The sequence below is a fragment of the Microtus pennsylvanicus genome, chromosome 18 (assembly GCF_037038515.1).
Source record: "Microtus pennsylvanicus isolate mMicPen1 chromosome 18, mMicPen1.hap1, whole genome shotgun sequence".
NCBI lineage: Eukaryota > Metazoa > Chordata > Mammalia > Rodentia > Cricetidae > Microtus > Microtus pennsylvanicus.
This window is the reverse complement of record NC_134596.1, coordinates 42,454,332-42,469,514: the sequence shown is the minus strand read 5'-3', so window position 1 is coordinate 42,469,514 and position 15,183 is coordinate 42,454,332. Positions and strand designations below refer to the sequence as shown.

General features: G+C 41.4%; 1 protein-coding gene across 4 annotated transcripts in view; it reads left to right on the top strand.

Annotated features, from left to right (window-relative positions):
* Window positions 1-15,183, top strand: part of Rnf169 (ring finger protein 169) — a 63,648-nt gene that overhangs the window by 28,424 nt on the left and 20,041 nt on the right. For all 4 annotated transcript variants that reach the window (XR_012908249.1, XR_012908248.1, XM_075952365.1 and 1 more), the window contains exons 3-5: window positions 7,947-8,093; window positions 13,118-13,236; window positions 14,742-14,841. Coding sequence is in view for 2 of the 4 variants with exons in the window: in XM_075952365.1 (XP_075808480.1) it covers window positions 7,947-8,093; window positions 13,118-13,236; window positions 14,742-14,841 (366 nt within the window). In the remaining 2 variants the exon portion in view is untranslated. The remainder of the gene's footprint in view (window positions 1-7,946; window positions 8,094-13,117; window positions 13,237-14,741; window positions 14,842-15,183) is intronic.

The following is a 15,183-nucleotide window of genomic DNA, read 5'->3' as shown; positions in this document are numbered from 1 at the left end:
GTTTGAAGAGAAAAGGAGCACCAGGAAGAAGTTTAAAGAAAAGCCTGATGCCAAAAAAAATAAATGGAGTGATGACTCTGATCAGGGCCAGACCCCACCCAGCTAAGCTTCCAGTCTGTGAAAAGGAATTAAAGAACAGTTTAGGTCAAGGCATGGCAGCACATGCCTTTAACCCCAGTACGCAGGAGACAGGCAAGCAGACCTGTGAGGTAAAGGCTGACCTGGTCTACAGATTCAGTTTCTGGAAGCCAAGCTTAGGCAGTGAAGGAACCATTGAAAACAGAAAGCTGGTGAAGATGTAATTGTTCCAGCCCCAGAAAGCAGCAAAACTTGGCAGCTGAGGCCACATTGTTCTGGCTTTGATGTCAAAGATAGAAGAAAGGCTTTATAGGATCTTCTCCACAGCTAAGGAAAGCCACCAAACCCAGACATTTGTCAGGGGTGTCCCTGCATGGAGGCCGAGAGAGGCCATTGTATGAAGCTGTAAAGGTGAATCTTGGATTGCCTGAAGACTTCAAAATGTTGGAGATGCCAGAGCCATGAGATATGTTGCCAAAGAGAACTGCTAACAGGAAGTAGAACTAGCCCGGAAGAGAGAATCGCGTTGCAGTTAACAGAACTGAAAGGAGTGAAGAACTGAAGGAGTTTGCCCAGCTGGTTTTAGTCCTGCTTTGGTCCAGTATTTCCTCACTATGTTCCCTTCCCTACATTTGGAATGGTAATATATATATCCTGTGCCATTATATGTTGGAAGTGTGTGATCTACTTTTTGATTTTGATTTTACAGAGGATTACAGTTAAGAGATTGCATGAATCTCAAAAGAGACTTTGACGAACTTTGGACTTTTAAACGATGCTGAGATTATTATAGACTATAGAGACTTTTGTAAATTGAACTGAATGCATTTTGTGTTATGATATAGCCGTAAACCTATGGAGCCCAGGGAATGGAATGTTAATTGAATGAAAATGACTCCATAGGCTCATAATTCTTTATTGATTCTTTGGGAATTTCACATCATGTATTCCAATCCTGCTTACCTCCCAGTTCCTCCATGTCTGCCCTTTACCCTTGAAGCATGACCTCCCCCAACATTAATTTAAAGCAAAATAACTACTTCCCTCCTCCATCTTTCCAACACTTCTTCATTCATCCTAGTGGCATTGGGAGCTGCAGTGTGTCACACAGTGTACCCTTGTGTCCAGTCAGCACCACCCGCAGATGTCATTGCATTGAGTCATTAATCTGACTCAGGGTCTCTGGCACACCATCATCATGGACCCTCACTGAAACTCCTTAGACATCCTGCTGTTGCCCCAAGTCATGGAGATCTTGTGGATTGTCCCTCCACGCACTCCAACAGGTCATAGATATGGTAGATGCTAGGGTGGGCCAACCCAAGGCTCAGGATGTGGGTCTGGGTGGTAGATAAGGTGGTTTGTCCTGGCCACTGGGACCACTCCCTTCAGGTGAGGGGTAAAGCTAAGCTGAGCCACCTTTACAGCCCTTTTAAAACATACATTTAAAAGTCTCACTTTTTTTTTTTTTGAAACAGGTTCTCTCTATATATCCATGGCTGGCCTGGAACTTAATATGTAGACTAGGCTGGCCTCTAACTCATAGAGATCGGTCTGTCTCTGGCTCTGAGTGCTGAGATTGAAGATGTATGCCACCACGCCCAGTTCACTGACCCTTTATTATAATTAAGAATCTGCTTGTTTATCTCAGACTTTTAAAAAAATGCAGATATTATACAGTTAATATTAACCTAAGCTGAAAGGCAATATTGGAAAGCCAACTGCCCTATTTCAAATCCTGCTTTTGCTATTTACTAATATGAGAATTCCCTCCCAAGTTGCATTTGCTCATGATGTTTCATCATAACAGTAGCAACCCTAAATAAGCCAACCAATATATCGACTTTTTCAGAAAGTAAAAGCAAAATAAACCCCACAAACCTTGTTCTTCAAATCTATTATTAAGGAAATAAAAAAGTAAAAGAAAGATTAGAAGATTTTATTCTCAGAATGTATATCTAACAGTGAACTTGTATCTAGAATAGATCAGAAATTCTTGTACATTCTAATAAAATAATAAGTAAATAAATAAAATTATAAAAGGGCAAAAGGTTTGAACAGACATTTCACAAAAGAACATAGCCTATTAAGGACATGAAAAGACAGCGTAATTAGCCATTAGGGAAATACTAATTAAAACCACAGAGGCAACACCTTACATCCTCTCCCATTGGTGGAAAGACAAAATGTAAGAATAATGTAAGCATTTGGAAGAACCTGAACTTCGTGCCTTGAAGGTAGAACTTTACAGCAATATACCCTCCATGGAAAGCGTTTTAGGAGTAGTTATGTATTTTAACCTGCACTCTTTAATATTTGAGTAAAATTTAAAAGTGGGTATGTTCATGCAGTGAAGTAGGTCTTACTAATATAAAAGAATATCTAATTACAAACCCAATTATATGTAAGTCTCAAAAACAAATTGAATGAACAATTGGCATAGGGAATTGTAGGGCTGTGTGTGTGTGTGTGTGTGTGTGTGTGTGTGTGTGTGTGTGTGTGTGTGTGTGTGTGGAGGCCAGAGGATGACCATGAACTTATTCTTTAGGTGCTGCCGATCTTGTTTTGAGTCTCTCAGTGGGACCTAGACCTCACCAGTTAGGTAAGACAGCAGGCTGGCCAGCAAGTCCCATGGACTCCTTCTGTGTCTGCCTCCAGTTCTGGGATTACAAATATAGGCCAACATACTGACCTTTTACAAGGGTTGTAGAAAATAAGTCCTCATATTTGCATGGCAAGTGCCTTCCTGGCTGAGCTGTCTTTGCTGTCTTCAAGTGCTATAATTTATAATTGGCAAAACTAGTCTATAATAGGTAATAGTAGTCAGGTTGATGATTCTCCAAGACTGAGTAGGTGGGAGATTACTGATGAGCTCAAAGAGGCTTTGTAAGTGGTGGAAGTTGTCTGTGTCTTGATTAGTGAAATGGTAACATGGATGTATATACATTTGTCAAACTCATTGAACTTTTCAAGTCTTCTTCATGTCCTATTGATTATTCCTTAATATAGTGATTTTTTTGAAAAAGATTTTTTTCTATTACTTGTGTGTATAGGTGTGTGTAATGTGTACATGTGTGTTCAGGTACCCACAGAGGCCAGAGGGCTGTTCTATTTTATGAGCTGCCTGTCAGGGGTGCTGGAAATTGCAGCAAGCACTGTTCACCACCACTGAGCCATCTCTTCAGCTCTAACATGGTTGATTGAAAAAAGAAATCAGTCATGGTGGTGCATGCTTTTAAATTCCAGCACTCAGGAAGCAAAGGCAGGAGGATCTTTGTGAGTTCAAGGCCAGTCTGGTACACATAGTGAGTTCCAGGACACTCAGAGGAGTGGATTCTCATGACCTCATTGTATGTGAGAATGAATGCTTAAATGAAACAGAAAAATACACTCTCCATGCAATTAAATTAAACAGTGGTACAAATTGGAATTTTCTGTGTTTAGGCTGTGTGGGAAGTAACCTGTGTATCTGAGTGCACAGGTATGTTGTAGTTCACTTTTAGTTCATTGCCTTTATAAACTAGGTGATCTATAAAGACAGGATTACTTGAGGTGGCACAGTCCATAAATGTGGTCCTTGCGTCTGCTAATTATTTGGTGAGGATGTCACTCTGTGTTGTAACATGACAGAGGCGTCGCACAGTGTGATGGCTTGAATGAGATGTCCCCTTAGTCTTGGGCGTTTGAATGGATGGTCTCCAGTTGGTGCTGCTATTTGGGGACGCTTAGGTGGCAGGGCATTGCTGGAAGGAGTATGTAACTGGGGGTAGGATTTAAGGTTTAAAAACCCAGGCCTTTCCTAGTGCCCTGCTCCCTGATGGTTCAAGATGTGAGCTCTTAGTTTCCACCTCCAGCAGTCATGCCTCCGCTCTGCCATCATGGACACCCCCCACTCTAACCACAAGCCCAAATAAACTCTTCTTAAGCTGACTTGGTCGTGGTGTTTTATCGCAGCCATAGAAAGGTAACTAATACACGTTAAGACAGCAAGTGTGCTAGCATAGCATATCTCTCTTCTCTTAAGGAGTCATTGATGTGATCAGGAAAACCCCGCCCTCATGACTGATGTCTCAGAACCCTGTCATCATACTGTTAGTGTGCAAATATGAAGGTTACATTTCAACAAACACATGGACTTTTGGTGAATGCTTTAAGCTGTAACACACAAACATATATGTAGATATATGTATGTACATCATATCCAGAGAATATAGGGAACTTTTACTAGCAGGGCAGAGATGTGAATATCCATGCTGAGAAGAGGATGTGCAAACAGTGAGCTCAGGAAAGGTACTCTGCAGGGCTCTTCTCAGAAGAATGCAGATTAGAGTCCTCATACAGTACCAACCCACAGGATGGCAAAAATAGAGCACCGAGTGATGGGGAATCTGGAGCGACTGTTGTCCTCCTACGTGGAGAGGCTGCAGGTGGGAGTGTAGTTTGATAACCAGCTTGAAAAGCTGGCAGCATGCCCATGTCTTATGACTCACAGTTTCTCTAGATACTATTCTGTGGTATGCGTATGCCTAGGTAAGTCGTCAAGGATATCAGCTTATTTCTAAATAGCCACAGAATAGAATGTCTCTAGCTATCTATAAATAACAGAATGGTTAAATTATTTTAAAACCAAACAAGAGAATACAAAAAATGAGAAGGAACACACAATAAGTTTCATAGAATGATCATGAATGATTATAGTCAAAAAGCATAAAACTCCATGTATGTAAAATTCAAAACTAGACCAACTATAGTAGCAAATGCAGCATTTGAGAAACTGAGGCAGTAGGCTGGAGAGTTCAAGGCCATCTTGGGCTTTAAAGTAAGGTGCTGCCTGCAGCCCACCAAAAAGCAAGTAGTATAAAATGATTTTTGATAGAACCAAACAGGACCGGCAAAAACAAAATTTAAAAAAAACCAATGAAATGATTCCTAATGATGCTCTGCTATACTCATAGATCAGCACCTAGCTCGATTGTCAGCAGAGACCCACAGTCAAACATTAGGTGGAGCCCAGGGGAATCCTATAGGAGAGGAGGAGAAAGGATTATAGGAGCCAGAGGGGTTGAGGATACCACAAGAACTTGACCCACAGAATCAATTTAGCTCACAGAGACCGAAGTAACAGTCATGACCTCTGTGTGGGTCTGAGCGAGGTCTGCTATATATGTATATTATGATTGTGTAGCATGGTGTTCTTGCGGGACTCTGGGAATGGGGTGTCTCTGACTTCTACCTGCTCTTGGGGCCCTTTTCCCCCAACTTGGTCTCCTCGTCCAGCCTTAATATGTCTGGTCTTACTATAATTTGTTATGCCATGTTTGGTTGATTGCCCTGGAGGTATTCTTTTCTGAAGTGAAATGGAACAAGGAGATGGGGTTGCCCCTGAGAGGAGTAGAGGGAGGGGAAACTGATTGGGATGTAATATATGAGAGAATTAAAAAAAAAAAGGAAAAAGTGATTTTTGTTAAAGTATTAGAAACCAAGATTGTGGTTACTTTTGGGGAAGGAATTGGTCCAGGACACAGCTGGACTTCCCACAGCCCACTTCTTAAGTACAACTAGTTTACTAGGATTCTTCCTTACACTCAGGGAACCTCTTGTGTTCACTTACTCAACACCAAAGTTATAGCCACGCATACCAATGAAGTTATGAGCAGGGCAAATCCTGTGGAGACAGTCTGTTGCTTCAACATGGCCATTAGACACAGCATCCTCAGGCCTCCATATGCTACCTAAAACTGTTAGATCCTTTCATGGAGTCTTACAGGTGTGAGTGAAACGTGGGAAACTATACAAATGTCATGGACACAGAGGCTGAGGTCTTAGCTCAGTTCCTGGCACACAGATAGCAAATAACAATGACTAAAAGGCTAAACCTGATCCCTTTAGGGCCAGTTTGCCTCTGTATCCCTGAAAAGCAAATGCCCATCTGTGTGGGCTATGTTCAGTTGTAGAAGACATGAAATCCTCCCTGTGGGCCGTGAGTGCTGACATCAGTTTTGTTTCCTGTTTGTGGATTCGCTCTTCTTCCTATATGGTCTCAATTGGATTGGGCGGAGCTGGGAGTCCGTTTCATTTGAATCTTCTTGCGTAACATTGTCTGTGGTATTTTCTGCTTATATATAACCACCTGAAGCAGGTTCAGTGTCTTAGAGACTAGTCAGCCTTAGAGGAGATCCATAGAAATCTGAAAAATAAGACTAAGCAGGCTTTATGGTTTTGCTTTTGTTACTGTGGACTATTATTATTATTTAAACCTAGACACAACAGCCTATCAAAAGTATGTTTTAACTTGGTGTGATGGTGCAAGCCTGTAATGCCAGCTCTTGGGAAGTCAAAGGAGGAACACCGAGCTCAAAGCTAGCCTGGGCTACATAGTGAGCCCTTCTGTTGTAAAAGAAGGGCCAGTGAGATGACCTAATGAGTGAAAACACGTGCTGCCAAGCCCCACCCCATAGTGTGACCCTGGGACCCACCTGGTAGGAGGAGAGAACCAGCTCCTCCATGTTGTCCTCAACCACGTGTACACCATGGCATGCTCGCATGCTCCTGCTGATTGGTGCAAATGTGCACACAAAATAAATAATTCACTAACTAATTAAAAATAAGCCATAACCTCCCCTAAACTATCATTTTTTCTTTAGCTTTATCTTTTTTACAAGAAATGAAAACTATAAATATCAGTGCTTGGGGTGTATCATCTCATTTAAATTTATTAAAACATCGAGCAGTAAAAAATGAAATAACAGTAGAAAGAACTGCTTGATAAGAGCACAGCAAGATCCTCTGCCAACTATTTAGAATACTTCCAGCCATAGTTTTGTCAGAGAAAGGCACAGAGGTCCCTATTCTGAGCTAAATAAGAGATGAACCGTTGACCTAAGAGTGCCCAGGTTTTTAAGTTCTCTTCTAGTTGCATAATGCAACACTGCCTTTCCTGAATGAGAAGCATATATCTGTGCCTTAGATTTCTTGTAGGTCTTGTGTCTTCGTTGACCTATCCTGTGACTAGGATATGAATGTAAAATGCAGGATGTTAGAACTGGGAGAAGTCATTGTTGTTGCTAATAAGACCCAACCAGCTACTCACATGCTCTTGCGGCTGCTTCGGTGCTTCTCCTGGCCCACCCAGTACAATTATATGTAACTTATGGGGCAAGGATTGTTAGGGTTAGGTTTTATTTTTCCTATGTGAATAGATATGTCTATGCAGCTAGGTTTTTTGTTTCATGTTGCAGAGCAGCACAGATACTGAACTAACAACCAGGGAGCCTGCATGGGACTAACCTAGGCCCTCTGCATGTGTGTTACAGCGTGAACTTGGTCTTCTGTGGGAGTCCCAACAGTGGAAACAGAGGCTGTCTCACTCTTTTGCCAGCTTCTGGAACCCCCTTCCTCATACTGGGTCACCTTGCCCAGCCTTAATATGAGGGGAGGTGCTTGGTCTACTGCAACTTGATATGCCACGATTGGTTGATATTCATGGGGGGGCCTGTTCTTTTCTGAAGGGAAACGGGGGTAGGGGGCTAGGAGGGGAGGAAGGAGAAACTGCAGTAGGGATGGAAATAATAATAAATCATTTAAAAATCATAACCTCATCTTAAACTGTATGTACACACAGTTATTCATTTTCATTATATTTACTTATATACAAAATGTATTGGGAAAATAAGAATGCAGAGTAATTCAGTCTTACTCCGTGAACTGTGTTTTAGCTAGTGCCAAGTAAAAGCAGATTTATGTAAAAATTGGGGTGGCCATGTTTAATGAGAGTCACCCTGGAGGCTGCCACTTGTCTGTAGAGTAAAGAGGTTTTCAAGTCTGGGATTTTCAAAACTCCACGTCTCTGTGTGATTTGTATTTTTCAGCTGAGAGAAGAGAAGTTACAGGAAGAAAAAACTTGTGAAGATAAGATCCACAAGGTACTGCAGGAGGATTCAGAAATGGGAAAAAGGAAAACGGATGAACAGAAAACAAGAGATGAGCCAGTGGTGCTGAAAACAACTCTGGAGCAGGTCAGTGGGCACCTGGGTGGACATCTGCCCAGTCTGCCGTCCAGCCAGGGAAGTGGGTCTGAGAGCTCTGTGCAGCCTAGGAGTAGGGAAGCGATGGAGGTGGAGGAAGCAGTTTTGAATGGGGCAGTGACAGCCTGGGTCAGTGTGCTACACGTGATAAGATTTGTATGTATACCATCATACTGACGTATGTGCTGGTTTTTGCATTAAACTTTATACATCTTAACATCTTCAATTAGATTTTTTTAAGGTTTATTTATTATGTATACAGTATTCTGCCAGCATGTATGCCTGCAGGCCAGAAGAAGGCACCAGATCTTATTGATGTTTTTGATTGTTGTCAGCCTCCATGTGGTTGCTGGGAATTGAACTCAAGACCTCTGGAAGAGCAGCCAGTGCTGTCAACCTCTGAGCCATTTCTCCAGCCCTCAAGCATCTCTCTAGCCCTCTGATTTCTTTTAAGCTGTATTTTACTTTCCTTTATCCTCTGTAATCCCTTGAGCAGAACTATGCTTAGGTATAAGTACATCCTCAGCCAGGCATGGTGGCACATGCCTTTAATCCCGTCACTCTGGAGGCAGAGGCAGGAAGGTCTCTGTGATTTTGAGGCCAGGCTAGTCTACAAATCTTGACCCAGGATAGCCAGGGCGGTTACACAGAGAAAACCTTGTCTTGAAAAACAATAACAAAAAAAATACGTTCTCCAATATTAGATGAGTAGTCTAAGCTTACCCAGTTAGGCACATGATTGAGCCAACTCTTGCTTGAACATTTCCATTACTGTTTTTTATTACTTATTTGTATGTGTATAAGCAATGCATACCTTGACACAAATGTACAAATGTGGCAGTCAAAAGATAAGCTGTGAGAGTTATTCTTCTCTTTCCATCATGTGGGTCCTGGGGATTGAATTCAAATCCCACCAACCTATCTGACTGTACCAAGAAAGTACGTTTTGAAAATGTACTTATATTCGCATAGAAAAATAGGAGTTTAATGTCAATTCTAGTTACAGTGGTTTGAACATCTAATGATTGCTGAATATTTTTGAGTCATATCTTTTAAGTATTTTTATATAGCCTTGTTAAAATTTCAGGTTACTTTTTTAAATGGGTTGAAATTAATGAAGCCTTAACATATGTGAAGATAGGCAACATAAGAGAGTAGGAGAATGAGGGAGTGCTGGAGAGATTGCTGATCTTGTAGAGGAACTGGGTTCGATTCCCAGCACCCACAAGTTGGCTCACAGTATCCTATAACTTCAGTTCCTGAGGATTTGATGCCCTTCTCTGGCTTCCATGGGAACCAGGCATGCATGTGGGGTGTGCGGGGGGTGCAGGGGTGTGGGGGAGAGAGCGAGAGAGAGACTGAAAACAGCTCTCCATAGCCAGCATTGCAGCTCCCTGCACTCTGGCCAAGTTTTTTCCTGTCTACCTTCTGATTTAGTTTGTATAAGGTATTTTTCCTTAGTTTCAGAAACAGACGTTTTTAAAGCTGTCTTGGGTCAGTGTGTTTGCTGACTGTCATATGCAGATGACATATGATTCTGGTTGTAGTCTTAGTCATCATTGATTATTATTAAAAGTAATCACTTGGAAACAGACCATGATGACACACATCTGTAACAGCAGCACTTGGGAAAGTGAGGCAGGAGATTTGCAGTTAAACTGTCCTGAGCTCTGTAGTGAGTTCTAGGCCTGCCTGGGGTATATTATATATGTAGCAAGACTCTTCCTCAGAACAATAAGAATAAAACAAAGGCCCTTGAATTTTACAAATTTTCAGTCCTGGAAAAGATTCCATTTGCAAGCATAAAATGCTGTGTGCTGTCAATGGAATGCACCCCAGGAGCTTTGAAAGACCTGCTGCTTGTAAGGATACACGTGCTTTAGCTTAGGAGGCAATAGGAAGCATGCTGGTTTGACTGCAGCCTCAGCTATGCCTTTTTCCAATCGTAGTCTCCTCAAACAGTCCCAAAAGCCCTCATACCTAGATTTCCTCCAGGAACAGGTCTCTAATACTGATTTTATGTCACAGCTGGGCATCATAATTATTTTGCTTTTAGCACTACTGTTTTTGAAATAGAAATCAGTTAAACCAGCACAGTTCACTTCTCTAAAGGAATCAGAAAATGCAGCTCTTCAGATTCCCTTATTGTCAGTAGCCAGGTTCACAATATTGTCAATGCAAAGCACAGTGAGTAACATCCAACTTGTTTTGGATTTTTATAATCCTGCCCTTTTCTACCCTCCTATTTCCTTGTACATTTTTGAGGACTTTTTTTAAGGATTTATTTATTTATTATGTATACAACATTCCTTCCATGTATGTTTGTATGCCAGAAGAGGGCACCAGATCTCATTATAGATGGTTGTGAGCCACCATGTGGTTGCTGGGAATTGAACTCAGGACCTCTGGAAGAGCAATCAGTGCTCTTAACCTCTGAGCCACCTCTCCAGCCCTTTTGAGGACTTTTAAATGGCTTTAATAGTTTTTAGACTAATGCAGGCTTGTGCTCCCAACTACTTGAGAGACTGAAGTCAGAAGATTGCAATTTCAATGCTAGCTTGGGCAACTCAGTGAAACTGTCTAAAATAAAAATTCCAACAAAGGCTAACAGTGGAGTAGAAGAACATTTGACTGGCATGTGCAAAGCCCCGGGTTCAGTCCCTGTACTAGGGCAAAGCAAGTGCTTGGTCTTGAACAATCTTATTATATTAAAATTGGGCTCAAGAGAATCTGGATAGTTTCGATGGAAAGCCAGCCAGTGAACTCTTTGTATTAAGTGTGTGTCCTGATGAGATAAGTCATTACACTTTCGTACCACCAAACCTCAACGACCCTGCATTTCTGTGAGAACTCTTCAGCCAGCACTCAGGTCCTTCCTTAAGCATGATTCTAGCTTGTCTTCCCATTCTTGAGTATGCTCCAAGACTCTTGGGAGCAGAACCATTTGCTGCCAGTGCATATATTCTGCTTCCCTTTTTCTGGTGAGTTTCTTGCTGCTGGAAAGGTTGCTATGTCTCTCTGGGTCCAGTTTAAAAGCTGTCACCTTCAGACTGGTAGAGATCCTCACTTCATTCATCCTCCTTTCCTCATTTCACCCTCAATACTTAGTGACTGCTACAAGATTTCCATGCTCCTATTATAGATTTAATTGTTTGTTGACGTGTTTCTGACCCAGTTAAAAACCTCCCACAATTCCTTGCCCATCACAAGTTTTTAATGCATGCTCATGAAATTATTAAACTCAGAGAGAAGAACATACTCTTTCTAAGAAAGGAGAGATCCGGGCAGTGGTGGAGCATGCCTTTAATCCCAGCACTCTGGAGGCAGAGGCAGGCAGATCTCTGAGTTTGAGACCAGCCTGGTCTACAAGAGCTAGTTCCAGGACAGGCTCCAAAGCTACAGAGAAACCCTGTCTCGAAAAACCAAAAATAAATAAATAAAAATTTAAAAAAGTAAAAAATAAACAAAAACAAAAGGAGAGATATGATCTATTATTTTCTGAAATAGAAATAAAATGTTTAAATTGTTGTTTTCTTATAGTACCATTAATCTAATAATGGTGTGAATTGTTGGAAAACAGAACAGTATAGCTAACAGTTATATTAAGGATTACAAATCAGAAATGAAAGATTCTACAACCTAGAGTAACCCCTATAGGCATTTTGGTAATTATCCTAATCTGACATATTTTCTAAGTGCAATGTGCACACACATCTGTATGCGTGCACACATACACACACACCCTTGTGTATGCACTACATGTTCTTTTCATTCAGAAATGTTGATTTGCATGCAAACCGCATTACAGCTCCTTTTTAGCTCATTATAAACTGTGCCTTTCCCTGTAAATAAAGAATTCATATCTTTCTTCAGTTGTCCCCTAGTACAATTTGAGAATTTTAATCTCCTGTAGATATCTTGCTGTCTTAAACGCTACTGTGGTAAATTACTAAAAGGAGACCAGGTGAAAGTGAGCTTTGAAGCTGTTCTAGCATGTGTGTTGCTCAGTTATCACCACCCTGGACGGTGTGGTTTAGATGAACTCCTTTCTGTGCTGTATGAAAGCCACACCTGCTTCTCTGCCCCCACCAGCCTGGGAGGGACGGTGGTGTTTTTAGTGTCACTGCAGACTTTTCGTCTCCCCGTGCTCTGCACTGTCTTAGGCTTGTCTATATCCAACACGAAAGATGAGAGGTAGACATTTCCTAGCTAATGTTCCTAGGTTGTGAGCATGGAAGCGTGGAGACATGGGTAGCTTTTGTCTATGTAGATATTTGCCATTTAGTTTTAATAATGCAGTTTAGTTTTCATCAGTTAAAAGGAATTTGGTGAATAGTATAAAACTAAGATTTTTTTAATACTATTTAAGTTTCTAAAAGTAGAGTCTATTTTTTGAGGGCTTGCCTGTTAGCTTATTTAATATTTTATCAATTTAGCAGAATCTTTACAGTAGTGAAGTAGTTCTCAACTTTCCTAATTCGGTGACCCTTTAATACAGTTTCTTATGTTGTGGTGACCCCAACTTTAAGATTATTCTCGTTGGTACTATATAACTATAATTTTGCTACTGTTATGAATCATAATGTAAATACGTTGGAGACAAGGTTTGTTAAGGGGGTCAAGACCCACAGGTTAAGAACCACAGATTTAGAGACGGCGAAAACAGATGTAAAGATGAGCTAGAATGACACTAAAAGGGATGGGGTCCAAATAATCTTTTACTTGGTACCAAACTGATTATGAAAAGAGACCAAAGTACATAAAGAGTGCCATTGTTTATTTGTGTTGAGTCTGTCACCTCTCTCCCAGAGTTGGAAGAAAATATCAAATGTAATTTAATAATGGGTTAATTTGATTTGGGATATTTTCAGTTAAAGCCACATTTGCAATTAGTATTTTCAGAAAGCACTTCTAATCAAATTGGAACTCAGAAAAGTGAGAGATTGAACTTTGAAACCATAGCTACAATAGATCCGATGGGAACCCCAATTTTATCTCCCTTGTCTCCTTGCCAGTGTCCTGCACGTCTCTCGGATTCAGAGAATGAAGAACCTTCTCGGGGCCAAATGATACAGACACATCGCTCGGCCTTTGTCTCCAAGAACAGCTCCTACTCCTTAGCTTTCCTGGCAGGGTAAGAGCTGAATTCAGAGTTCTTTCATGTTGGGGTGACAGGGTCTTCGGACAAGTAGCGGGAGTAAAAAGAGATGATATTAATTATTAATAGATTATAGCTGGATGGTGGTGGTGCACGCCTTTAATCCCACTCTCTGGAGGCAGAGGCAGCAGATCTCTGTGATTTTGAGGCCAGCCTGGTCTACAGAATGAGTTCCAGGACAACCAGGATTGTTATGCAGAGAAATCCTGTCTTGAAAAAGAAAAAAAAAAAAAGACCAAGTAGATTACAAAGGTGTGTGTGTATGTGTGTGTAAGGTTAACCTCCATGGTGTTCCTCAGGAGCCATCTACCTTGTTCTTTGAGACAGGGCACCTGATTGGCCTGAAACTTGGCAAGTGGGCTAGGTGATGAGCCTCAGGAGCCCAGGACCTGCCTGTCCCCACCTTCCTAGCATTAGGATTGCAAGTGGTCTTTGAAATCAACCTCAGTCTTCTATAAAAATTCAGGAGCTAAGAAAAGTCGTATTTACTCATTTCTGGCATCCTCTAGGTAGGATTACGTTAATTTCGTATCGGCAAAGTGTGAACCTTTCTCCTATGGAAATGACAAGTCTCCTTCGGTTTGACAGTATCTGTAGACTCTCCCCTCTGGACTGTAAGACTCTTAGAAGGAGTGAGACTGGGTTGTTTCCTTTCCTTGCCTACATCTAGTTTCAGGAAGTTTTTAAAATCCTGGTCAAGGAATTTCTGGGTCCTTTAGGCCTTGCAGGTCCTGGGGAGGAAAAGAAAGCAGGATTGGATGGTTGCTTGACCCTGGAGGAATACAGAAGGGCAGGCAGTGGGCAGGCGGCAGGTAGTTGTCATTTGTTCAGTAGACGTTTTGGAAGTGATTCAATGCCCTCTTCTGGCCTCCATGGGCACCATGTGTTATACAGGTATACATGCAGGCAAACCACCCACACAAAAAGTATAAAGTCATAATACAAAAGATAAAAATCATGTGTTCTGGAAAACTCTTAAGTCATTGGGACTTAGGTCTTTGGAAACTCAAATGTAATGAGTTAGCAAGAGACTACACTTAATTTTGACTACCTAAATAAAAACACAGAGCATTGTGGTGCATCTTCCTAAATGCTTCTTTTTTGTTTTTTTTTTCTTTGTTTCATTGCTGCCTTAGATTGCTTGCAAAGAGGTGTGGGTCTGATAGGAAGAACAGGTTTTATTTGTTAGGGAACTGTATACTGTACACATCTTCTGAGGGAGGTATAGGGAGGTAAAATACCCCCACTCTCTAAGCCTGGCAGACAGCCGTCTTCTCTGCCTCACTGAGGCAGGGTCTGAAAACAAGCCTGAACTAAGTGTCCTGTCTTTCTTATTGGTGTTTGGTTAATAAGTTAACCTGTTTTCTATTATAGCTACCGAAAGGTTGTCTTTCTTGGTGAGTGGCTTAGAATGGTAAGAGACTGTCATCTTTTCCTAAACTCACGTAGGGGCTAATCGTAACTAAATATTCTTTTTATAGGAAGCTAAACACCAAGGTGCAGAGGAGTCAGAGCTGCAGTGACACGGTTCAGGACCGAGTGAAGAGCAGGCTCAGAACAGCTCCACCCAACAGAGCCAAGGTACACCTCAGCCTCAAGCTTACCCAGCAACACACACATAACTTCCCCTGCACCAGGCAAAGTATGTTAGTTGCACAGGATTAGGATCCTATAGACAGAGATGAAGGAAGAAGGTTCAAATTAGTAGACAGAGTTGGGGGGTATTACACCATTAAAGATAGATACCTTTTAAGTAGGTCTCGGTGAGACCCATCTTCAGATTTTAATGCTTCTAATTCCTTAATGTGTGTGTATGTGTTTTAAGCTAGGATTTCCCTATTTTTTTAAGGTACACTTTACCCTTCTTCTCCCTTCCTTCCCCATCTTCCCACCATCTAAAGGATTTATGTAGAAACAAATACA